This window comes from Anolis carolinensis, chromosome 1 (genome assembly GCF_035594765.1).
Source record: "Anolis carolinensis isolate JA03-04 chromosome 1, rAnoCar3.1.pri, whole genome shotgun sequence".
Classification (NCBI taxonomy): domain Eukaryota; kingdom Metazoa; phylum Chordata; class Lepidosauria; order Squamata; family Dactyloidae; genus Anolis; species Anolis carolinensis.
The window spans coordinates 178,277,923-178,303,766 of record NC_085841.1 but is presented as its reverse complement, the minus strand read 5'-3'; the positions used below and the strand labels follow the sequence as shown (position 1 = coordinate 178,303,766).

The following is a 25,844-nucleotide window of genomic DNA, read 5'->3' as shown; positions in this document are numbered from 1 at the left end:
CATGAAACCAAGTTTGTGTATACAACATTTCATCATTAGAAAGGAAAGATGTCAATGTCCCAGCTACCCATGTAGATAATTTTAGAGTTTAGAGCATTCTGGAGTTCAAAATTGCAGATGAGGGATGCTCAACTTGCATTATGGGATAAATGCCATACTAAGAAACCGGCGCTCCATCATGACAATTATTATTGCAATCACAACCAATCATTTTAAACCTAACTTAGGCTTAAGATAGCAAGTGGTATACAGGCATCCCCCAAGTTATGAACAAGATAGGTTCTGTAGGTTTGGTTCTAAGTTGAATTTGTAGTTAAGTTGGGACAGATACATTTTTAAAGTGTAGCTCCAACCAAACACATGTACATATATATATATGCTTTGGATAGCATAGGGAAGGCTTAACACCTTTGTGGAGTTTGTTTTGCTGTCAGTGCCCCTGTTCAGAAGATACCATCACACTTTCTGTCCCTTTGAGAATTGAATTTTGAAAAATTTGGCTTGTGGAAACAAGGATTGGTGAGAATGCTTCAGAGGAGACACTTTTTCCCCATGATAGCTCTTCTAGGAGTTTATCTCCCTTCTGGGGGTAGATTTCCCTCATTTCCTGTTGGCTTACCCCCATTCTTAACTATGAGTCATTTTTAACTTGGATATTTTTAACCCTGGAACTGCCTGTATAAGCATCTTGTTTCCCCATGCATTATACATAACACATTGTTACTTACTTACTTAGTATTTACTTAAGCGATCCCTCGTAGTTCGAGGACGATTGTCTTCCATTTCTGTTGTCTTCGGGGAGTGTCCGTAGGTGGCTGAAGAGACCTATTCTTGATCTGCATGTTCTACCACATTGAGGACATTGGTTTTCAGACGGAAGGCGGTCCCGGTCAGGGTTGGCTTGATGGGCCTTCCTCTTGGCACGTTTCTCCCTTAAGCCCTCCATTCGTGCCTCTTTGAACTCTGCAGCACTGCTGGTCACAGCTGACCTCCAATTATAGCGCTCCAGGGCCAGGGCTTCCCAGTTATCAGTGTCTATGCCACAGTTTTTAAGGTTGGCTTTAAGCCCATCTTTAAATCTCTTTTCCTGCCCACCAACATTACGTTTCCTGTTCTTGAGTTCGGAGTAGAGTAGCTGCTTTGGGAGATGGTGATCGGGCATTTGGACAATGTGGTCAGTCCAGCGGAGTTAATGGCTCCCATGATTCCATAGCATTGAATACACCTTTACTCCAACTATGGTTCAATGCTACAGAATAATGGGAGTTGTAGTTTTACCAGTTGTCTCACCTCTGCAAAGTGTTGCTGTCCTGAGCAAACTAAACATTGCTAGATTTCTTAGCACTGAGCCATGGCAATCTAAGGGCCCTTCCACACAGCCATATAACCCAGAATATCAAGTCAGATAATCTACAATATCTCCTTTGAATTGGATTATCTGAGTCCACACTGCCATATAATCCAGTTCAATGTGGATTTTATATAGCTCTGTGGAAGGGGCCAAAGTGGAGTCAAACTGTGGGCCCTTTGGTGCCCTATGTCCCAGGATCTGATTCAGGTTTTCTACTTTAAGTGGATTATATGAGTCCGCAGTGCCAGATAATCTCGGATAAATAGAAAACCTGGGATCAGATCCTGGGGTAAAGAGCCTATCTGGAAGGGCCCTGCATAAAGACATGCCCTGTCTACTTTCCCAGATGCTGGAATGGAATCAGAGCACAGCAACCTTAGAGCAAAAGCATAAAGCTCCTAAAACAACCACACTGGAAGGTTTCCATTATGGAAACCTCCACAAATGGTTTGCCTCGTTTCTAGCCGCTTTTGCCCAGAGGATAAGCCCTGAGGGCCCGTCCAGACAATACCTTTACCCCAGGAGCTCCCGCAGCAAACAGGAGGGTGGCCAGACACTATTCCCTGTAAAAGCAGAAGTGATCGCTAAAAAAGGCAAAAACCGCAAGATTTCCAGGTGGGGGAATATCCCGGTTTTGAGCCGAATATGTAGATTTTCGCATTTCTGAATGTCCTTGCAATCGGAAAGCATGGAATTTTTTATCTGAGATTATTCCCGGGTTTTAGATGTTTGTTCCTGATTGGTTGGTTCCTTAAAAAGAAGGTGACACTTGAGTAGAAGGCAAAAACGTTGTCCTGGGAAAAGGAACTTTGTCCTTCACCTGTTTAATGAAGTTTGTGGTAGAAAAACGAAGTTCCTGGGGTGCAACAAGTACTTTCACAGTACATAGTACACACACACACACACAAAAAAAAGGAAACAGGAACAGACACTTTCAAACCAGGAACAGAATGTCATCACTACTATAATTACTCAGACCTTGTTTGGCCATCTGTGCAGAAAGGTTTTGTGGTGTACTTGTGCCAGGAAATAATAGGATGATGTTGCCAGGCTCTACATGTCGGTTCCTCATTGGGTATATGCTAACAACATGGGTACAGTCTAGTAAATGGCAAAAACTTACCACTGGCTGTTGGGACATGGACATGCTGGAGAGGAATGTAAATATCTAGAGCCGAGGTATTATCGAAGACTTTCATGACCGGAATCACAGGATTGTTTTGAGTTTTCTGGGCTGTATGGCCATGTTCCAGAAGCATTCTCTCCTGACGTAGAGCCAAGGTCATGCAGGTGGCTAATAGGAACAGACATGTATAACCCAGGAAGATCACCCTGTTGCTCCATGCCACAAGTACAGTGTTCCCTCACTTATCGCTGGGGTTAGGTTCCAAGACCGCCCGCTATAAGTGAAAATCCGCAAAGTAGGGACACTATATTTATTTTAATATTTATACATTATTTTAGTAGTTATACACTATTTTAAGTCTTTATCAACCATTCGTGTGTTGATAAATCACCTCCTTCTCGTCCTGTTGCTGCTTGGGCTCCTTTTCTCTCCCTTTGACTTCTCCTTCCTCCCTTCCTTAGGCTGTAAATTGTATTTTTTTATGATTTATAATAGTCTTAGAGTTTATTTAAAAACCGCAAAACAGCGAATCCGCAAAAAGTGAGCTGCGAAGTAGTGAGGGAACACCGTGCACCGCTAAATCCGTCTGGACAGATGGCCAGGCAGCAAGGTAAATAATAATGACAAATTTCTGCTCCTGGTTTGAAAGTGTGTGTTCCTGTTTGATTGTGACTTGGACAGAAGTGGTCCTACCACATTAAATTTGTTTGTGTAGCAGATACTTCATAAAATGCCTTTAGGGCACAGTTTCTCTGACCAGGACAAAATAACAGAATTTTTGCACTGATTCGTATATCCGCATATCCACATCTTGGGTTTGAAAACTGCAGAAATTTCTTGCTGATGTCTTGCGTTGCAGTGGCCATCTTGGGAGCCTCTAAATCTTGCAACGACACGTCAAGTGTGGACGACGGAGGCAGAGATCCCGGAACCAACAGGTCTGTATGTGGATCTTTTCTGAAGTGCTGGGATTTTCTGCTCCCCACCAAAACCCGTGATTTAGTGCTGTCTGGAAGTGTCCTGAGAGCGCCTCCCCAGCAGAGAAAGAAAGCCTGAAAGCAAAGGTTTCCATAGGGACCAAAACCCCGCCCCCTTCCTCACGTAGATAAGCCTTTTAAGGGCTCTTCTGTGGAGCGCATGCACGTGAAGTTCAGCTGCCCCTCTTTGGCGGGAAATGAAGTTTCTCAAACACCATTATAAAAGTAGACTGTGGTAGCCCCTTTTGTTTTGCTTAAGGGGCTCCTGCTCCTGCAAAGACTCAGCGTGGGTGTGTGGCGAGCTTTTCAAATTCCAAAATGCTTTTCAGTCAAGAAAGTTTCAAAATTTACACACAAACATACCATACCTCAACAGCCAGGGTGGCAAAATGGCTTAGTTTGTGGGCACTACCCTACTACAACATTCCCATCCTCATCCTCCTCCTTTACAGAATTAACATTCAGGCCTGGGTACAAATATGCCAAGATGGGTTTAGGACACTGGAGAAAATGGATTTCAATCCCTGCTCAGCCATGGAAACTCAGGGAGCAGGTGTGGGCGAGTCACGCTCTCAGGGCCCTTCCACACAGCTGTATAAAATACATTGAACTGGATTAAATGGCAGTGTGAACCCAGATAATTCAGGGGCCTTCTACACAACCATATAACCCAGAATATCAAGGCAGATAATCCAAAATATCTGCTTTGACTGGGTTATCTGAGTCCACACTGCCATATATTCTAGTTCAAAGCAGAAAAGGAGGGATTTTATTCAGCTGTGTGGAAAAGGCTCCAGTTCAAAGCAGATATTGTGGGATTTTCTGCCTTGATATTCTGGATTATATCGCTGTGTGGAAGGGCCCTGAGTCCACACTGCCATCTATCCCAGTTCAAAGCAGAGAATGTGGGATTTTATTCAGCTGTGTGGAAGAGGCCTAAGGGGTTACCAAATAACATGCCTCGGTTGCTGCCGCCATTTTGCCCCCTTTTGGCTGAGGGAGGAGGACAACATGGCGGTGGGCAAAGAAGGTCACAGACACGCTCGCTGCCTTCTCACCTCCCACAGGTTTTGCAAGCAGGGCAGAGAGGGATTTGACTCGCCAAACAACAAGTGCCATGACAGTTAAAGTGCTGCCAAAGTGTACCAACAAATCTATTTTCTCTCAGGGCTCTTCCACACAGCCATATAACCCAGAATGCCAAGGCAGAAAATCCCACAATATAGTAGAGTCTCGCTTATCCAACACTCACTTATCCAGCGTTCTGGATTATCCAACGCATTTTTGTAGTCAATGTTTTCAATGCATTGTGTTACGTTGGTGCTAAATTCGTAAATACAGTACTACATAGGATTAATGTGTAATGAACTACTTTTTCTGTCAAATCTGTTGTATAACATGATGTTTTGGTGCTTAATTTGTAAAATCATAACCTATTTTGATGTTTAATAGCTTTTTATTAATCTCTCCTTATTATCCAACATATTCGCTTATCCAATGTTCTGCTGGCCCGTTTATGTTGGATAAGTGAGACTCTGCTGTATCTGCTTTGAACTGGGTTATCTGAGTCCACACTGCCATATATTCCAGTTCAATGTGGATTCTATACAACTGTGTGGAAGAGGCCTCCATCTGTACTTCCATATAAAATCAAGATTATCTGCTTTGAATTGGATTGTATGGCATCGTAAACACTTATAATCCATTTCAAAGACGATAATTTGGATTATTTGCTTTCATCATCTGGAATATGTGGCAGTCTAGATCCAGGCTGAAATGTGTTTACCTCATTTCTACTGAGGAAGAATGGCATATATGTATTAGACCCCTTCCACACAGCTGAATAAAATCCCACATGATCTACTTTGAACTGGGATATATGGCAGTGTGGACTCAGATATGCCAGTTCAAAGCAGATATTGTGGGATTTTCTGTCTTGATATTCTGGATTTTATGGCTGTGTGGAGGTAATAAGATGGGAACATTTTTCTATAGACTTCCAAGAACATTCTAGAAAATGCCATTACATTTGAATGATGAATATATATATAGGCAGAATAAACAGAGGCCCCTTCTACACTGTCATATAAAATCCAGATTATCTGCTTTGAAGTGGATTACATGGCAGCATAGACTCAGGGCCCTTCTACAGAGCCATATAATCCAGAATATCAAATCAGATAATCCACATTATCTGCTTTGAACTGGATTATCTGAGTCTACACTGCCATATAATCCAGTTCAAAGCAGATAATCTGGATTTTGTATGGCAGTATAGAAGCAGATAGTGTGGATTGTTTGATTTGGTAAACTGGATTATATAGCAGTGTAGAAGGGGCCAGAGACAATTCTTGCAGACACTGTGCAGCTAAAAATTGGCCAGAAAAGCCCAATCATTCATATATTTTTATTTGTGTTATCTGTAGATAAGGTATTACAACAAATTTATTACTATGGAAAATGAGATAATCTCAGAAGTGTCTTCCCTCCATAATTTTGAACACATTAAAAGACATGTGAGGGAGAAGAGGAATGGATTCCCAAAAGTTGCAAAGCTGAATACTTCTCTTGCATCAAAAATCAAAACAAAGACGATAAGTGAGTGTTTGATAAAATTACAGAAAATACTATCATACAAATATACATACCTGCGGACTTCACTTATAGCATTTTGTATATGTGCCTCCTCACACTAGAGCATGAATCCACTTTAAATCGGGTTTCTGCCTCCTGCAGAATTCTGGGGTTTGTAGTTTGGTGAGTCCCAGGACCTGTCTGGCTGAGCTGTTTAAAGGCCCCTCCCTAAAGCGGATTTAAAGTGGATTCAAGTGTGATGAAGTCCTATGTTGTATACCCTAAAAGCACCAGATCTTGTTTGGTCTTGGAAGTGAAGTAGGATCAGCCATGCATATGTCTTTGATGGGAGACTGCCAATGAATACCAGGGGTTGTAAACTATATTGAACTATATGTATATGTAGAGAGAGGGAGGGAGGGAGGGAGAGAACTTTATTGAGTAAGGACTTAGCTGATTTTCCGTTTTCTCCCAAGACAACAGTTCTGCTTCAATGTGTAGACTATTTGCTATAGCCCTCCACCTCATATGAAGAACGCCAGGGGCTACTCAAAGGTAGTGCAGTCCTTCGGTTTGCTATTTGAGCTTCCAGATCACTCAAGGACAGTGTGGCATCGGTGGTTGAACGAAAACAAGCAGTATGCCAGATCCCTACCCCTGAGTCTACACTGCAGCTGGATCTACACTGCTTTATATGCCAGGATCTGATCCCAGATTAGCAGGCAGTGTAAACTCAGGCCCCTTCAACACTGCCAAATAAAATCCATTTTATCTGCTTTGAACTGGATTATATGGCAGTGTAGACTCATACAATCCAATTCAAAGCCAATAATATGGATGATCTGTATTATATGTCAATGTAGAAGGGACCTCATATAATCCAGTTCAAAGCAGGGCACTTAACAAAGACATTTTTGTTAAGTGCCATTTTGTTACAAAAACGCGCCGAAACTGGTTTACAAACCCCCTTCAGCACAGGTTTAAGTTCACACACCCCCCCAAACCCAGGCTTTCCCAGTGGGGAAGCTAAATGCCATCCTGGCAAGCAACAGGACAGCACCCAGCCACTCCAGTATCCCCCAAAACTACCCTTTAAATTTAGAATAGCTTATGCCATTACGGTGGTCCTGGAGTCCTGGTGCATAGAAATTTCTAAATTTTAAGGGTAGTTTTTGGGTGGAGGAGGTAGGTGTCATCTCGCTCATCCAGGCTTTTAGAAGCCCAAAGAAGCAAGATGTTGTGGGGACTCACCCCCCCCCCCCCCGTAGTCCCAGGACTACCAAGATATGAGTCCCCACAGGCCCAATACCCCATTAGATCTAATGGGGTATCTAATTTTTTATTTTTTGTGTGTGTCAGGAGCAACCGGAGTTGCTTCTGGAGTGAGAGAATTAGCCGTCTGCAAGGACGTTGCCCAGGGGACGCCCGGATGTTTTGATGTTTTACCATCCTTGTGGGAGGCTTCTCTCATGTCCCCGCATGGAGCTGGAGCTGATAGAGGGAGCACATCCACACTCTCCCCAGGTGGGATTCGAACCTGGCAGCTTTCAGGTCAGCAACCCAACCTTCAAGTCACTTAGTCCACTACGCCATCTGGGGGCTCCACATCTAATTAATTCAGAACAAAGCTGAGTTTTCTTTCTTTTTTTTGTCCTGAATTAATTGGCTTTTACTGGAGGTGTTGTTTGGACACCACTGGTAAAAGCATAACAGGCCCCGCATTTCTGGGCCTGTTTGGGAGAGCCTGCAGATAATCTAGGATCAGATCTTGAGATTTATGGTAGTGTAGATTCTGATTAATTCTGGATGCAATTTCCTGTTTCTTAGCAGCTCTATTTTTGCAGTTAATTAAAACTACTTTTGAAACTTTCCCAACCTTTAAGGTAATATGCTGTTAAATATGTTAATGACTTAAGTATATTTCATTTGCATTATATTATCATAACACAAGAACTAAAATATACATATAGTTTTTGTTAAAAGGCATAGATACATTGTTCTTTAAAAAAATTTCATTTGATTTCTTTATTGTATATAGACAACTCATCATTTCTTAAGGTTTCTCTCAAAAACAATAATAAGGCATTGGCTGTGGCCCTCAGTGCAGAGAAAGAAAAATCTCAGCAACTCAGAAAAGAAAAGCTGATATTACAGGGAGAAGTAGATGAACTACGCTTGCAGAATGTCTTACTTCGGCAAAAGCTAAACTTTCTGGTAAACAGTGTTGTAGTGTACACTCATATAATCCAGTTCAATGCAGGTAATCTGGGATCAGATCCTGGGATATGGAGCACTGTTGATCCAGTTGGATTTGGAGCATTGTGGCATCATATTTAATGTTATGTGTTTGATAATGTATAACTGGTTGTTGAATATATGCCCCTTCAGCCATACATTTTTGGTGTCTTCATTATGTAGCACATATTGATGACAAGATAGTCTCAGATCAGCTGACACTAGTGGAGTTTGCAAGGTTGCTATTGATTCAGCTATCTTTGGGCCTTCCAGACAGGCCCCAAAATGCGGGGCGTGACAGGCTTTTACCTGAGGCATCCAAACGACACCTCAGGTAAAAGCGAGTTAATTCAAGACAAAACAAAACTTCTTTGTCCCAAATTAATTAAATACCCCATTTGATTCAGGCCTCCCTGAAAGGCCTGGGTCTAATGGGGCATTGGGCCTGTGGGGACTGACTACCAAGTAGTCCTGGGACTACTTAGGGATCAGTCCCCATTGTCATCTTGCATCTTTTGGACTCCTGGAGCCCCAAAGTGCGAGATGACCTCCCCCCTCCAACTAGACTTAAACGTTTTTAAAAATCATACCAGGCCATCATTAAGCTGCTCCGGCAGAGCACCTTTTCACCCAGCCAGCATTACACCAGAGTCCAGTAGCACTGACTACAAAAGTTTATTAGAAAAGCAGTTCCAAATAGAAAAAGGGCATTTCCCAAAATGGCAGAAGAGTAGAGAATACAAAATAGCAGTAATCCAAAAATATCCAAGTACATAAAGCCCAGAGAGACAACAGTCATTCAGACATAAATCCCTAAGCATAAAAACAGGAACTTATTCCATAGGCAATTCTTTCAAAGAACATAGGCAAACAGGAGACTTGAATCATGAGTATAGGCAAAGACAGGATACTTGAATCATAAACTTGAGAGCTGAGACAGGAAAGGCAACGTTGCCTTCCTTAAGGCAACATTGTCTCCTCTGAAGGCCTGAAGACTACACCCCTTAATTTAAGCCTGACCAAGAAGCCATGTGATCATGCTAAAGTCACCTGGGCTTCAAGGTCTTCTCACGGATTCTCTAAGAGCATCTAATTAGTCTATTTTTCACTCCTTCCATTCTCAAGCCTAATCTAGCTTCTTTTGAGAGCTCCCCGTCAGATGATGGCCATTTTCTAGGGGATGTGGGATTTTAACTTTCCCTTGTTTCCACTTTTGCCTGGAAATGGGTCCTGGAATTCAAAGCATCAGCCTCATTTACAGTAGCTGTAATTCTCTCCTAGCATGGACAGACTCATAACTCTGAAACCTATCAAATCCTTAGTCCTCTGAAATATCAGAAAAATCCTCAGGCGCTTGCTGAGCCGCAACATGATGCACCAGGAGGTGGGGAAGGTGGAGTCAGAAGCAAAAATTTAACTTTTGAGGGTTGTTTTGGGGGTTTGAGGGTGGCCCCATGCCATCCCAATAGTTACTGGGAAGGTATGGAGACACCCCCCTGGGCTTTGGGTGTGTGTTGGTGGGGAGGGTCTTAGATGCACACCAAAGCAGGTTTTTTAAACCCACTTCAGCATGCATTTAAGTTATGTCTGGAAGCAACATTTTTAAAGCATTTTTGTATTTTCTGGATATTATTTCCTACACTGCCCCCCTCTCCCCAACTACAAGCTAAATACTGTACATCTATATTACTGTAGTAGTGTATCTTCTTTTCTAGCATGGATTAACATACCTGCTCTAGTGATGAAAATGTTTCTTTGTTAAAAAGAAAATAAATACATCTGTCTATATTAAGAGAAATTATTTACATGTAACTTAAAATAAATAATATATCTTTTATACACAGAATAAAACTCTCATTGAAATGGAAACATTCTTGAACAATAACCTTTTAAGTGCAATTGAAATGAGCACCATTTCAGAGGTATGCTTTTACTGTCTCATTGTTCTTACATAATACCCTGCAGGTAAAATGGTTAGTGTGTGTATTCTTTTTTAAAATGTTTTACTGTTAATATTTTACTGTTAATACAGTCATTTTTCTGTAACTGCTTTAGAAGTTACCTCTGTAATTACTGAGAAATCTGAAGATAGGAGTCATGCTGGTGATTCAATACAGTGAATGTTCTGTCTAGCATTGATATAGTCACACAGGACAGATTTTAAAGAACATGCATATTATTGTACAAGATATATAATGCTTTTCTATAATTATACATAAAGTTACTAAAATAATTAAAACGGTTAACTTGTCAGGCAAGTCATTTTCCAATATTATCATTAATGCTGCTAAATAAATGTTGTAAAATGTATCTATGTATTGGTGAAATAATTGTTTGTGACTAATATTTTTGGTCTGTTTGTGTATAAATTTGTGTACTTTATACATATATTTTCTAGTTGTTATCAGCTAAGTTATGCCCTTGTAAGAGTTACTCATTACATGGGCTAATACACATTTTGGTGTCTAAAATATTAGACCTGTTTCTGGATATATTTGACCTTTTGATTCCAAAAATAGCATCACTTTTTCCCGTCAGCTCTAGTTTTTGACATACAGACCATAAAAAAATTAATGTGATATTTAGATTAATGTCTTAAGCATGAAGGAAACATATTACAAATTAAATGAAAAATACTACATGAAAATCTACCTATTTCATACCAAAAAACACATTTATAATACAAATTTTCCTGTCATCTGACACACCATATCTAAAAAAATAGAGCTGATGTGGTCTATCTAATGCAGTTTTCTGAATCAGCACCCAAATAACCCCAGGAACAGGCCTAACAACCGATACACAAAGACCCCTTCTATGCAGCTGTATAAAATTCAGGTTATCTGCTTTGAAATTGATTGTATGGCAGTGTAGATTCAGATAATTCAGTTCAAAGTAGATAACGTGGATTACCTGCCTTGATATTCTGGATTATATGGCAGTGTAGAAGGGCCCCAAGAATGTTGTTTTGGTTGTGGCTGTGTATTTTCCCCTTGAAATTGTTGTAATGGTCCAATGAATTAATATAATGTTTTCATCTTTTATTAGCACATTCCCAAAACGTTGGAATCAGGAAGAGATCTGTACAATTCTTGTCAGCAGTCTGAGGTTTCTAATCACCAAAGCAGGTAATATTTTAGTTTAACTAGTTATAAATCAGAAAGTAAAACTTTCATAAAACACATGGATAGATTTTATAGATCAACTAGCTGTGCCCGGCCACGCGTTGCTGTGGCTTAGTCTGGTGGAGTTGGTCAGTCTACATTAGGTTGTATTTATGCTGTGACCTCCACCCTTCTTTATACTCACATTAGTAGTAGTATTTGAAGTCTGTTACCTTCTTCAATTTTTGTGTTGATTGATAATTGCTTGAGATCCCTGTTGTCTTTGGTTTGTTGTTAATCATGATGTCTGATTCTGCTGAGTGCGGTTTACATCTTATTGTGGTTCAATAGTCTTTTTGTTTTATTTTGCCTGTGTAGGTGTTTATTATTGTTGTTGTTGTAGTGGTCATGAAGGCTGGATAAGTTAGATGCTACTGTATTGTTTTTTGGAGGCCCAGTGTAGCACTGACTGGCCTCTCAGCCTCAGTGCCTGGCTGGTTCTTGCCTGTGGTGGTGTAGATTCTTATTGTTGTTGTTGTCATTGTTATTATTGTAATTGTTTTTTTGGAGGCCATGTGTGAATGTAGGGATTGGGGAGGTGGATGAGCACTGAATGGCCTTGTAGACTCAGTGCATGGCTGATTCTTGCCTGTGTAGGTGTTTATTATTAGTGGGTGAGTGGATGGATAGATGAGTGGATGGATAGCTAGAGTGGGTGCCCTCCTTGTTTCCTTTATTCCTATGCTGGTCCCTTTCTCTGCTCCGATCCTGAGCTCGCTGATAAGAACACACTGGTCAGAAAGGAGGGTAAATATAACCGGATCAATGGTCTTTCTCTCCCTTTTGCTCTTGGCCTTCTGGGCAGAGAGGGAGGGCTCTTATCCTTGGTGTTCCTTCGCTTCCCTTCCCTCCCTCCTTCCTTCGTTCTATCCGTCCCAGCCTTTCCTGCCTGCGGAGCCATGGAACTGGGTCAATGGGTTGGATGGCGGGTAAAGGGAGAAGGAAGAGGCCTCTAATTGAAATGTATGGACTCCATGCCATGGGGTGCTGGAATTTGTAGTTTGCATCCAGTCCAACCCCTTTCTTTCTTTTTGTCATGGAGGAAGAACCCACCCAAACCTCTCAGACAGATGGCCATCTGGTTTAGTTGTGTTGTTATAGTCACAATGTGTTGTTGTGAGTTTTTTGGGTCCAGATTGTGGTTTTGTGGTTTGGTTGTGTTCTTACAACCGGGAGGGAAGGCTTTTGTGTTGTGTTGCCAAGTTTCGTATTTCTGGGGCGTTTAGTTGTGTTGTTATAGTCACGATGCGTTGTTGTGAGTTTTGTGGGTCCGGATTGTGGTTTTGTGGTGTGGTTGTGTTGTCCAACCGGGAGGAAAGGCTTTTGTGTTGTGTTGTCAAGTTTTTTATTTCTGGGGCATTTAGTTGTGTGCCAAGTTTCGTATTTCTGGGGCGTTTAGTTGTGTTGTTATAGTCACGATGCATTGTTGTGAGTTTTATGGGTCCAGTGTGGTTTTGTGGTGTGATTGTGTTGTTACAACCGGGAGGCAAGGCTTTTGCGTTGTGTTGCCAAGTTTTGTATTTCTAGGGCGTTTAGTTGTGTTGTTATAGTCATGATGTGTTGTTGTGAGTTTTGTGGGTCCGGATTGTGGTTTTGTGGTGTGGTTGTGTTGTTGTAACCGGGAGGCAAGGCTTTTGCATTGTGTTGCCAAGTTTCGTATTTCTGGGATGTTTAGTTTTGTTGTTATAGTCACTGCGCCCGCAACTTTATCCTTTTATATATATAGACTAGCTGTGCCCGGCCACGCGTTGCTGTGGCTTAGTCTGGTGGTGTTGTTCAGTCTACATTAGGTTGTATTTATGCTGTGACCTCCACCTTCTTTATACTCACATTAGTAGTAGTATTTGAAGTCTGTTACCTTCTTCAATTTTTGTGTTGATTGATAATTGGTTGTGATCCCTGTTGTCTTTGGTTTGTTGTTAATTGTAATGTCTGATTCTGCTGAGTGCGGTTTATATTTTTATTGTGGTACAATAGTCCTTTTTTTGTTTTGCCTGTGTAGGTGTTTATTATTATTGTTGTTGTAGTGGTCATGAAGGTTGGATAAGTTAGATGCTACTGAATTGTTTTTTGGAGGCCCAGTGTAGCACTGACTGGCCTCTCAGCCTCAGTGCCTGGCTGTTTCTTGCCTGTGATGATGTTGATTCTTGTTGTTGTTGTTGTTGTCATTGTTATTATTGTAATTGTTTTTTTGGAGGCCAAGTGTGAATGTAGGGATTGGGGAGGTGGATGAGTTGTGTTGTCAAATGTTGTATTTGTTATAGTCACAATGCGTTGTTGTGAGTTTTGTGGGTCTGGATTGTGGTTTTGTGGTGTGGTTGTGTTGTTACAACTGAGAGGCAAGGCTTTTGTGTTGTGTTGCGAAGTTTTGTATTTCTGGGTCGTTTAGTTGTGTTGTTATAGTCACGATGCATTGTTGTGAGTTTTGTGGGTCTGGATTGTGGTTTTGTGGTGTGGTTGTGTTGTTACAACTGAGAGGCAAGGCTTTTGTGTTGTGTTGTGAAGTTTTGTATTTCTGGGGCGTTTAGTTGTGTGCCAAGTTTTGTATTTCTGGGGCGTTTAGTTGTGTTGTTATAGTCACGATGCATTGTTGTGAGTTTTGTGGGTCCGGATTGTGGTTTTGTGGTATGGTTGTGTTGTTACAACCGGGAGGCAAGGTTTTTGCGTTGTGTTGCCAAGTTTTGTATTTCTGGGGCGTTTAGTTGTGTGCCAAGTTTTGTATTTCTGGGGCGTTTAGTTGTGTTGTTATAGTCATGATGCATTGTTGTGAGTTTTGTGGGTCTGGATTGTGGTTTTGTGGTGTGGTTGTGTTGTTACAACTGAGAGGCAAGGCTTTTGTGTTGTGTTGCGAAGTTTTATATTTCTGGGGCGTTTAGTTGTGTGCCAAGTTTCGTATTTCTGGGGCGTTTAGTTGTGTTGTTATAGTCACGATGCGTTGTGAGTTTTATGGGTCTGGATTGTGGTTTTGTGGTGTGGTTGTGTTGTTACAACCTGGAGGGAAGGCTTTTGCGTTGTGTTGCCAAGTTTTGTATTTACGGGGCGTTTAGTTGTGTTGTTATAGTCACGATGCGTTGTTGTGAGTTTTGTGGGTCCTGTGTGGTTTTGTGGTGTGGTTGTGTTGTTACAACTGGGAGGCAAGGCTTTTGCATTGTGTTGCCAAGTTTTGTATTTCTGGGGCGTTTAGTTGTGTTGTTATTGCATGATGTGTTGTTGTGAGTTTTGTGGGTCTGGATTGTGGTTTTGTGGTGTGGTTGTGTTGTTGTAACCTGGAGGCAAGCCTTTTGCATTGTGTTGCCAAATTTCGTATTTCTGGGATGTTTAGTTTTGTTGTTATAGTCACTGCGCAAACAACTTTATCATTTTATATATATAGAAGATAGATGCTACAGTTCTGTTGGCTGCGAAGAGCTCTTTTACAGTCTACAATGGAATTAATGTTATATTCACTTTGAAAAATCTAAATATTAATCTACTATATCCTTCATATGTAACAGGGTTTGACTGCAATACTGAAAACAGTCAAATTGCTTAAACTCTGTTTATCTAAGTAGAATTTAAGTAGCTTGTAATCAAGATTGCATATACCTGAGAGCAAGAATTTGAACGTTGTATATTTTACCTGCATCAACTACAATTACAGTACAGTTTACTGTTTCCATGCATTCTATATTGGAAATATGTTTACAGTTACAACATACTGAAACATTCCTATATGTTTATAATTCAAGGATCAGTAATTTTGTTGCCTTATATCTTGTTAAGGAAAAACAGATTTATTGAAGAGAGTATTTGCCTTTTTTTTAAAAAAAAAAAATCACCACTATCTTGTTAATAAAATATATTGAGGCCTTAAACACTTTCCAGTCTTACAGTCATATCTCATTTCTACTTATCTTTTACTTTAAAATAAAGAATATTCACCAATGTAGAATATTCTCCAATATTCTACATTTCCAAACTTACTTGTGCCCAGCCCATCCTAAGGGCCAGCAACTGGATTAGGTACAGGAAGTCTGTTCAGGTTCTGCTCAGGGTGCAAGAAGGAGAATGGTTCCATTATCCTCCCATCAGTGAGTGAGGCTATAACAAAGACTTGCAACATGACTCCTGCTTCTGATGGTTGCAGCTACACTCGCTAACAAGATTGTGATGGAAACACCACCCTCACTGTGTCCTGTTTAGAAGCTGAAAAGATATCCTTTACCTGATCCAGTTGCTGGCTCTTAAGATTGGTAGTAGAAGTGTCATTCACTTACAAAGAAATTCTGGATTTGTGACTCTAGTTTGCAAATCTGTAACTAATGCTTAATGTCAGCCCTTATTTATTCTTGATGATGCTTTTCCTTTCACAATATTTTTTCAGATCTATTGGACAGCATATAAGTGCAACTTATACTTCAGGAAATGATGGAGGAAAGCAAGATAGCTTATGTGTAAGTGAAGTAGCAGACCTTGCCAAAGAGATGCCTGAACTATCCAAGGAAACTGCAACAAATCAAATCAGATCTCTTCCAGAGAAAATGCTTTCAGAGAAAATGCTAAAAGAAAATGAAACAAATAAAATGAGAAATGTGCTGTTTGCAAATGCATTTTCAAAAGGTATACTTTATTTATTTGGTTGCATTCATTGTATTATTTTGGGGTAGATTGTTTCACCAAATCTTGCAAAAATAGGAGCCTCAGTAGAATAAGAAAAGAAAATCATACAAATCTTAAGACATTCTATTGTGTTACATAAAAATAAGAGATTGTTTTTTTCCAAATATACTGTATGTCACCATATAATAGTTACTATCACACAATAGTCACCCTTTTTGAGGTCCTAGTTTTGGTATTTAAGAATTCCTCACATAACAGTTGCATCCCCGCCTACATGGCTGCCTCTTAGAGCAGCCCTCATAGTTCCAAGGGGTAGGTTTGCAGGAAAGTGAAGGTGCAAGAGCTAAGAGGTTTCTTCAGCTGCTGCCAGCTTTGGGAGATCTCCTAACTCTGACCAGCAGGTGTGCGGACAGGTGAGCCTTTACCCAAATACTCACTTGCCTCCCCTGGCTACTAGCCAGGGGAGGCCCTATAGGCTTCAAAATTTCCCCACATAATAGTTGCACCTCTCTTTTTTTTAAAGGGGAAAAGGATGGGGGAATGTGATTATAATACTGCAAAATATGATATTTTTCATATATATTTTAAACTGTTAGCTGGACAGGATGCTTTCACGCAAACTATTTTAAGCTCCATAGTAGGTTGTAAAGTAATTAAAATAGTTATGAGGTGTCAATAATGTATTTTTTAAAAATCCAGTTACACAGGTGCTGCAGACACCTGAATTGTTAATAGTATTAATGCCACACAACACTTTTAATGTCAAGTATCTAAAGTAACATGTCTGTGCTAATTCATCAGCTACCAAATCACAGCAATGTTGAAACAATATGAATTATTGCATATTGTAGTCTTCTTGATTTTGCTTTATTTATAGAAAACCAGTCAAGCATGCAGCAAGTCTCTAGCAGTGCCTCAGTGATGGACCTGAGTAATTCAATTTCTGCGAGAGATTCAAAAGCAAATAATAGTTCATTTACAATCAATGGATATGTGACAGAAAGGAAGAAACAAAGGATGCCTTTGTCATCAATTGTATCAAGTAATTTTGATACAAAAATAGAGCAGGAAAGCATGTTACATTGTTTCACTGATAGAGTCAGAGGTACCAATTGGATAAATAATGAGATAGACCCAAATGGCATTTCACATGGTGAATCATTTCCCCAAAGTGATAATGAACCTGCTTGCAGAGATAAAGTATGTCCTATAAAGGAACAAAAGTCAGAAGAAACTGTATATGATGTTGACATGGAAATGACTGCTAGTGAACTAGGTGAGATAGTCATAATTAAATCAAAAGTGAAAGAAAAAAATGCGAAAAGAGTAAAAGCGGAAACAATTTCTGCAAATTTGAGAAAAGTGAATTATTCTAATACAGAAAAGCATATTAGAGATAAATATAACATAAAACCTAAAAAAAATAATGAAGATACTCAAAGTAATGGAAAAATTAAAAGCATTCAAAACATTAAATCTAAAAAATATAGATCGCCAAAAAAACAATGGTTCCAAAGGGAAATATCGCAGGACAAAATGTTAAACAGTGAATGTGATGTTGGAGCCAATTCCAAGAATCATACCAGATGTACACTTCTATTAGATCCAAAGAGTCAACAGCAAACTACTAGTATTTTAGAAACCGAAAAGGTGAAAGATATAATTTCTGAAGCAATAGAAAGTCTGTACAACCAGGCTCCAGAACAAGTTTCCACTGTTTCTAGTAGTGAAGTGCTATTACAAAAATATTGTACTGAAAGAAACATATCTAATGAAATGACTGCAAGAGGGCCTTTAGATGGAAAGGTGGAGATAAGTTCTACCACTTCTGAAATCAATCCATCAAATTACTCTGAAATGGAAAATGGGCAACATTTAAATTCCAAATGTAATAAATCAAAGGAATGTAGCTCTGATTGCCTGACAGAACAAGATCAAAAAACTAACACGAAAAGTCCATATAACAATATTGAAAATACTTCAAATTTCTATGTCACAAGAGAAAGACCTAGTCATGGTTTAAGTTTCTCAAAAGATAAAATTAATGAAGAACTTTCACAGAGAGATGAAAGGAAAATTTTTGCAAAAGCTAGCCGGAAGACTTGTATTATATACCCAAACTCTCATAACCAGCAAAAAATATCTGTGAAACAAAAATTACAAAATGAAACAACTCTACCAACTAATGACCATATGTCAAATGAAGACAGACAAATGTATTTTAATATTCAGAATGTTACAAGTTCATCCTTACTAAAGATGGATGAAAAATGTGCTGGGACATTCCAAAAACAAATTAAACGTTCATCAAAGCCAAATAGAAAAACCTATGTTGTGTATCCACATGACGAAGATAAAAATTGTGAGGAAGTTATTTCTGATCTTATTGGACACACTCTTGGGTTATGCAAACTTCCAGAAAGTCTTCCAGTTCTAAAGAAGCCTGAAAACCTACAAAGAAATTACCAAGAAAAAAATAACTGTGCTTCTACACAGAAAGTAGATACAATTTGTGAAATCCCATTCAACAAAGCAACAGTATCAGATTCTGGTATGTATACCTCTAACTTTGATAAAGCAAGAAAAATGTTATTAACATTCTCCCTAAATTAATTTATTGTCATCAAATCTAAAAAAGAAAGATTTTGACCCTTTGGTTATCACTCTGACTTTGTCATTTTAATGTATGAGGCACCCACATGAGTTAGGCCACCCACACCACTCAGGAAAGACAAAAAAATGATCATGGCATGCCTCATTTCTATGTTTTGGGGTGGGGCATCCCCTTCCTTATGCTCAGATTGCAAGCCCTCCTACATGCAACCAGAAGGCCTAGGTTGTCCTCAGTTTGGCGTTTTGTGACTGTTCTGCCACCCACCCACCCCCAGGTCTGGGTGAGGACGATGGTCCGTGCTGGTGAAACAGTGGGTAGCAATGGGTGTTAGCCAGCTTGAGTGGGTTCCCAGGAGAAGGACAAAAGAGAGCATTGATAGACTTTTGTGGCCTTTGGTTTGACTCCATTGTTAGGTGTGTGGAGGCATTGTTTGGGAATTATATCTACTGTCTGAAGGGGCAATGGGGTTTTTCTATGTTTCCCCTGTCAGTGTTTGTGAAACTTAAATGTCCAGCCTAAAGGTCATCTGTGGAGATTAGCTCAAATTAAGTTTCTGGGTGAAAAATTGCCTTGGATTTGTCTATCAAGACCTTTCCATGGCCTCGGGTTTTGGGGTCTTCCTTGGGTTTCAGGATTTCGAGTTGTGGAGGTAGTGGACCTGTGTACCTGTGTTGTGAGAGGCAGACCTGAATACACTTCAGCCTTCATAGTTAGTGGCTTATATATGTTTTTGCTTCTGCCCTGCCCCTAGTTTTTGAGAAAAAGACCCTTCCCATGGAATTGTGTTGTTGAATTTCCTTAATTACATGGCAAGCAGTGGGCAGCCAAGGATTGCAGGAGGGGACAGGCAGCAGCAACTCTAGTGGCCACTCCTGTGCTATTAAACAGAGCCTTTGGACATAGATGTGAGACAAAATTTGGGCTTAAATCCTATTGCTAGTCTTCAGTAGAATAAATCCAACATAGCAATGGAAATTTGATAAGATAATACTTGTGTAAGTTCCACTGATTCAGTAAGGCTCCTACAGTTTAGACTAGCAATTACACCATTGCATTCATTTTGGTGTCAACTATTTTTAAGTCCTCAAATTGGCATCTACACAGGTCAGTTAAAAATGGTAGCAACATATTTATTGTGATTCAAATTAGTATAATTGTTTTCAAAACTGTCAGCTATACAGTGTTAGTGGATGGACTGATATTGTTAAAATTACATATCTGTTTATGTTCCTAAGATTCCAGTATATGTGCTTTTTATAGGCATAAGTAATTGCATTTTCATCTACCTTCCCATGTTTTCCCTCACAAAATGCATGTGAGATTATTGAAGCATACAGATGCTGATAAACATCCCAAACTGAATTTCCACATTTTAAGTTTGATATTAACTAGGACAAAATGTTAATTAATAAAATGCCTTGAAGGTTATTTGTACTTGGTAATTTCAATGTATTTGTATCCACAGGGATTAAACCTCTTCAAGAATTGACAAATATGAGAGTGAAATCCCTTCCAAAACCTAAGAAAGATTTAGAAGAAAATTTGATGCCACCTATTAGACGCAGAAGAACCACAGTCAGCTACAAAGAACCCAGTAGAAAATGGTTAGTGTTTAATTAATATATTGAAATATATTTTTCTTATAATTTTGCTATATTGAAAACTGTTTGAAACTGAACATCATGCCACAGTTCAATTGCTATTTCTCAAGACCTTGAAACATATGGTTGTTACTTAACCAGAGAAATCCATTAACTAAACAGAATGTATGCAAGTTACTCCAACTGGTTTATTTTAACTTGGCCCTTCCATATTTTGTGGATTTTATGCATGAGTTTGTAGCTACTTCACCTCCTCAGCCCCAGTACTTCCTACTCTCCACTGCTGTTTTTCCAATAGGACCCATCAGTTCCTCCCTCCCCAATCTTTGCATCTAAGCTTCATCAAAATTTTAACAATTTTAAACTCTTTCCTCTATTGCTCCTCTCCCCTCCTTCACATCTAAGAAACACCCAGGGTTTAAACTTGTTCCATTGCTCCCCTCTTTGCCGTTGAAGCCTCATACAAATTTGAAACTCACTCGTTTCCACTAGTGTCAACCTTATGGATAATATAAATAACAGCCAGCTACTCTCTTTGCTGCTTCGCTGTCTTTTATAGCATCTTCTGATGCAGATGCAAATCCTCAGAATCAGTAGTATCTCAGGGATATAGCAATCATTCAACATCTTCAGATGACCATTAAGAGCTTGAACTCATTAAGTTCAGCCTTGTTGATCCTTTTAGGTGGTAACACACCTCTCCCTTCTCCATCTTAAGACTTGCACTCATCACCATGGAGATTAAAAAAAAGGTCGCAAAATGATAAGCACTGCAATCAGAGCTCAGCAACCATTACCACCTGACTCAATTTTTCAAAGAGTCATCTTAATCCCAAGTTGTAGTGTTATTGTAATCAGTTTAACACAGATCAGTAGAATAATCCTGGGATCTCTATCTATACTGTTATGTTCAATAGCTCATGAAATATCTAGCCAAGCTAGCATAACACTTGCCAAAATGTTGAAGCAATTTCTCCTGTAGAATTACTGTACTAGAGCATTGTCAGCCCTGCAACTCTACTTTAAAGAATGATCATTTTCCGGCATGTATAGCTATGGCATGGCCACAGCCATTAACCTTTATTTCACTTTACTGCCGTGACTATAGAGAAGATTCCCCCCACCCCCATTTTGTTAGGGCAGTCTATCTTTAGTTCTGACTTGGCACAACCATCCTAGATTACCTCACAACAGATGTGGGTGAAACATCAGGAAAGAAAGCTTCTGGAACATGGTCATATAGCCCAAAAGACTCACAGCAACCCAGTGATTCCGGCCATGAAAGTCTTTGATAATACATCCTAGATTACTTTTTATCCACATGTGTGAGCAACTAAATGCATTGCAATACAATTTAAAATATACAAATATACATATTAAAACAGTATAAAACATCATTAAAAGCATATAAAATCACAACAGTCTCTGACGATCTTAAAAACTTTCTTCTTTAAAAGCCTGCATAAATAAAAAGGGTTAATCTACCACTTGAAGGACAGCAGTGAGGGGACCATTCTGTCTTCCCTGGGCAGGGAGTTCTAGAGTCGAGGGGCAGCCACCGATAAGGCCCTCTCTCTCATTCCCACCAATTCAGCTTGAGATGGAGTTGGGACATGAAAATTCACACAACCCATAGTCTTCACCTCATTAATGTCTGCCAGTTTCAGTTTGTGGAGGATGATAGATCACAGGTGGAGTAACTTTTGGGGTACGGAAGCATGGGCATGGAAGATGGGGCTGCCATTAAACACTACTCAGATGTACAGTAAATCAGATATAATTTTGAATAGCCACAAGAACTGAACAAAGGAGTTCACAGATAACTAATTAAACAAACACAATTACACAATGACATTTATAAATAAGCTACCTGTCAATTATTAGATATATCAATACAATTTGCATTGTACATATTCTAATTCATTCCAACCTTCATGCTAGTGATTACATTTTTTTTCTGTTTTGCAGCAAATTGAGAAGAGAAGATGAGTACACAGCTAAAGGGTTTCTGGATTTTCCAGTTAACAAAGTAAAAAATAAGCCAAGTTTTAAAAGTAAATCAAGATTGAGCTGAATATATATATATATATATATATATATATATATATATATATATATATATTATATATATATAGATATAGATATAGATATAGATATAGATATAGATATATTCAATGACCTGTGTGGGTAGTCTGTTCTTAAACAAGTTTGATAATTCCTTCTTTGCTGACCTCATTTTCCTTTGAGCTAGGTTTTTATCCTGTACTCTTAGGATTTTAAAAAAATCAAAAGAGGTAAATAGGACCATGAAAATGAACACAGATAAAATAACTTCACTGCATTCCTATCAATATAGCTAAAGCTTTAAAGTTTATGTTTTAAAGATTAATATTTTCGGTGATTGCATTGCTTTTTCTATAGCAGTGAATACAAATGTATAAGTTGCAACTAAGACAAAAAGTAATCTTTTGTAAGGATAGTAATAATAATATTGTTATTATAATAAATTATTTAAGAGACTACCACACAGAGGTTTTTCGGTTGTCAGTTGTTTTAACATCACAAATCAGTTTGCAGCAGTTGTGGATCAAATAAAGTCTTACATAATAACAAAGCCACCTTGGGGTTCCACCTTTGGAGAAAGGCGGGATATAAATAAACAAGAGAATTTGAAGATACAGATCCTGAATTTAGAAGAAAGCACAATAATGGCAAGTTATACATAAATTTACACTTATGTATAACTATTAGGAGCCCTGGTGGCAAAGCTGCTGAACTTGCAGACCGAAAGGTCACAGGTTCAAATCCCGGGAGCAGAGTGAGTGCGCGGTGTTAGCTCCAGCTTCTGCCAACCTAGCAGTTCAAAAACATGCCAATGTGAGTAGATCAATAGGTACCACTCTGGTGGGAAGGTAACGGCGCTCCATGCAGTCATGCCAGCCACATGACCGTGGAGGTGTCTACGGACAACGCCGGCTCTTCGACTTAGAAATGGAGATGAGCACCAACCCCCAGAGTCAGACATGACTGGACTTAATGTCAGGGGAAAACCTTTCCCTTCTTATAACTAAAAACATTCGGTTTTTCTTTGTTTATAGACACAGTTTCTAATTGCTATCATTGTTCATGCAGCAAAGGATCCTTCCACACTGCCCCTATATTCCAGGATCTCATCCCAGATTATCTGTTGATCCCAGGCTATCTGGAAATGGGGACTCATATATTCCAGGGGAATACCTTTACCTTTTTATATTCCAGTTTAATGCAGATAATCTTGGATCAGAACCTGGGATAAAGGGCGGCGAGGAAGGGCCCAAAGAGGACATTATCTTATCTCTAAAAAGCAAAGGCTCAGTCCTTGTTAGTACAATAGAGTCTCACTTATCCAAGCTAAACGGACCGGCAGAAGCTTGGATAAGCGAATATCTTGGATAATAAGGAGGGATTAAGGAAAAGCCTATTAAACATCAAATTAGGTTATGATTTTACAAATTAAGCGCCAAAACATCATGTTATACAATAACTTTGACAGAAAAAGTAGTTCAATATGCAGTAATGTTATGTTGTAATTACTGTATTTACGAATTTAGCACCAAAATACCATGATATATTGAAAACATTGACTACAAAAATGGCTTGGATTATCCAGAAGCTTGGATAAGTGAGGCTTGGATAAGTGAGACTCTACTGTACTTGGATGGGAGACCATCAATAAATACCAGGTGTTGTAGGGTACATTTCAGTGGGACAAACTGACAAAACCACCTCTGAGGCCCCTTCTACACTGCCATATAATCCAGATGATCAAAGCAGATAATTCACATTATCTGATTTGAACTGGATTATATGAGTCTATATTGCCATATAATCCAGTTCAGAACAAATAATCTGGATTTTATATGGCAGTGTAGAAGGGGCCTGAAAATACTTGGGGTGAGTAAGAGTGCTGTAAAATCCAGATTTGATGTTCCCAAGGGGGCTGGGCTGGACTAAACCTCTTGGGGGAAATCGAGCTAGCCTAAGGGATAAGGTTGTTGTAGGGACTGGAGAGTCATGAGAGCACTGGAGGAAAGGCTAGGTCGAGTAAGCCAAAAGCTGTCCATGAAGTGGAGTGGCGCTTTAAAGCCTCCTCCAGCGCCCCTTCCCTTCCTCTCGCGACCTGACAGCGAAATGTCCAAGTCCCACTTTACGGCAGCAGGAGGAGAAGGAGGAGGAGACAACGGAGTGTTCATAGAGCCCCACTTGCCCTTCTTGCGCTGACTCCGCGGCCGGTGTCCTCCTCGCAAAATGCCTCTCCCTGGAGAAGGAGCGCCAAAGGCTTCCAATGAGCTGCTTTTCTACGTGAATGGCAAAAGGGTAAGTGTGGACAAAGCTCTTCGGGAGAACGAGATTGCGTGGAGAAACATGCGCCCTGCTTGCCTGTCTGCCTGCCAAAACAGGGCAAGGGAAAGTAAACAAACCGTTCACAGGCTTAGAGTCCCAACGAAGGCAACCAAACCCACCCTTCCATCTCCCACGGGGCTTCCCAGAGTTTCTCAGACTCTGCTCCTCCAGATGTTTTGGATTTTAGCTCCCTCCATTCCTAACAGCTGGTAAACTGGTTGGAATTTCTGAGAGCTGAAGTCCAAAACACCTGGCGGAGCAGAGTTTGAGAAACACTGCGACAGTCAAGACTGGGGCCCCGCCCCATCGACGCTGTTTCAAACCAGTATTGAAGCAATCCTGGAACCACTGGGTTTCTGTGAGTTTTCCGAGCTGTCTGGTCGTGTCCCAGAAGCATTATCTCCTGATGTTTCGCCCACATCTATGGCAGGCACCCTCAGAGGTTGTGAGGTCTGTTGGAAACTAGCAAGTGGGGTTTATATATCTAAAATCCAGGGTTGGAGAAAGAACTTTTGTCTGCCTGAGGCAAGTGTGAATGCTGCAAGTGGCTAGCTTGATCAGTATTGAATGACCTTGCAGCTTCAAAGCCTGGCTGATTCCTGCCTGGGGGGATTCTTTGTTGGGAGGGGTTAGCTGGTACTGGTTGTTTCCTATCTCGAATTCCCCAATTTTCTGAGTGTTGCTCTTTATTTACTGTCTTGATTTTAGAATTTTTAAATACTGGTAGCCAGATTTTGCTCCTTTTCATGGCTTCCTCCTTTCTGTTGAAATTGTCCACATGCTTGTGGATTTCAATGGCTTCTCTGTGTAGTCTGACAGGGTGGTTGTTAAGAGTGGTCCAGGCAGACAAGAGTTCTTTCTCCTACCTTGGACCTTCCACAGATATATAAACCCCACTTGCTTAGTTTCCAACAGATCTCACAACCTCTGAGGATGCCTGCCATAGATGTGGGTGAAACTTCAGGACAGATTGCTTCTGGAACATTACCATACAGCCTGGAAAACTCGCAGCAAACCAGTGATTTCAGCCATGAAAGCCTTTGACAACAATCCTGGAACCAGTTTGAGACCCTGATTGTGATTCCACACAAACACAACACTGATATGTGTTAAGGGCTTTCTTTTGCGCGAGTTTGAGATCTGATCGCTGCAGTTTGAAGCTGCATCAAATAGTTACTGTGGATGAGGTCTGCTTCCCAGCGCTGCTTCATGGAAAACCA

The 25,844-nt window shown here is 40.0% G+C and overlaps 2 protein-coding genes across 4 annotated transcripts in view; both read left to right on the top strand.

The window, feature by feature from the left end:
- Positions 1 to 3,476: 3,476 nt before the first annotated feature.
- Positions 3,477 to 22,357, top strand: sgo2 (shugoshin 2). Of its 3 annotated transcripts, none has more exons than XM_016991557.2 (9): positions 3,477 to 3,744; positions 5,881 to 6,052; positions 8,067 to 8,242; positions 10,108 to 10,185; positions 11,312 to 11,391; positions 15,791 to 16,026; positions 16,904 to 18,577; positions 20,106 to 20,244; positions 22,210 to 22,357. In XM_016991557.2, the coding sequence occupies exons 2-9, from the start codon at positions 5,908 to 5,910 to the stop codon at positions 22,313 to 22,315; spliced, it is 2,634 nt and encodes an 877-aa protein (XP_016847046.2). In that variant the 5' UTR covers positions 3,477 to 3,744; positions 5,881 to 5,907; the 3' UTR covers positions 22,316 to 22,357. The 3 variants fall into 3 exon arrangements, with proteins under 3 accessions (XP_016847046.2, XP_062816594.1, XP_062816609.1); XM_062960524.1 differs by lacking the exon at positions 3,477 to 3,744 and adding an exon at positions 4,390 to 4,521; XM_062960539.1 differs by lacking the exons at positions 3,477 to 3,744; positions 8,067 to 8,242 and having other exon boundaries at positions 5,917 to 6,052.
- Positions 22,358 to 24,528: 2,171 nt separating this feature from the next.
- LOC100565481 (aldehyde oxidase 1-like) overlaps positions 24,529 to 25,844 on the top strand; it is a 60,474-nt gene continuing 59,158 nt past the window's right edge. Inside the window, 1 exon segment of the mRNA NM_001293248.1 lies at positions 24,529 to 24,597. Coding sequence (NP_001280177.1) covers positions 24,529 to 24,597 — 69 coding nt within the window.

Bases quoted from the DNA above. Each gene is read 5' to 3' on its own strand.
- sgo2 (XM_062960524.1), top strand. From the start codon at position 4,411: ATGCCTCGGTTGCTGCCGCCATTTTGCCCCCTTTTGGCTGAGGGAGGA. The intron at 4,522-5,880 runs GTTTTGCAAGCA...TGTTATCTGTAG, and splicing joins TGCCTTCTCACCTCCCACAG to ATAAGGTATTACAACAAATT. The intron at 10,186-11,311 runs GTATGCTTTTAC...ATCTTTTATTAG, and splicing joins AAATGAGCACCATTTCAGAG to CACATTCCCAAAACGTTGGA.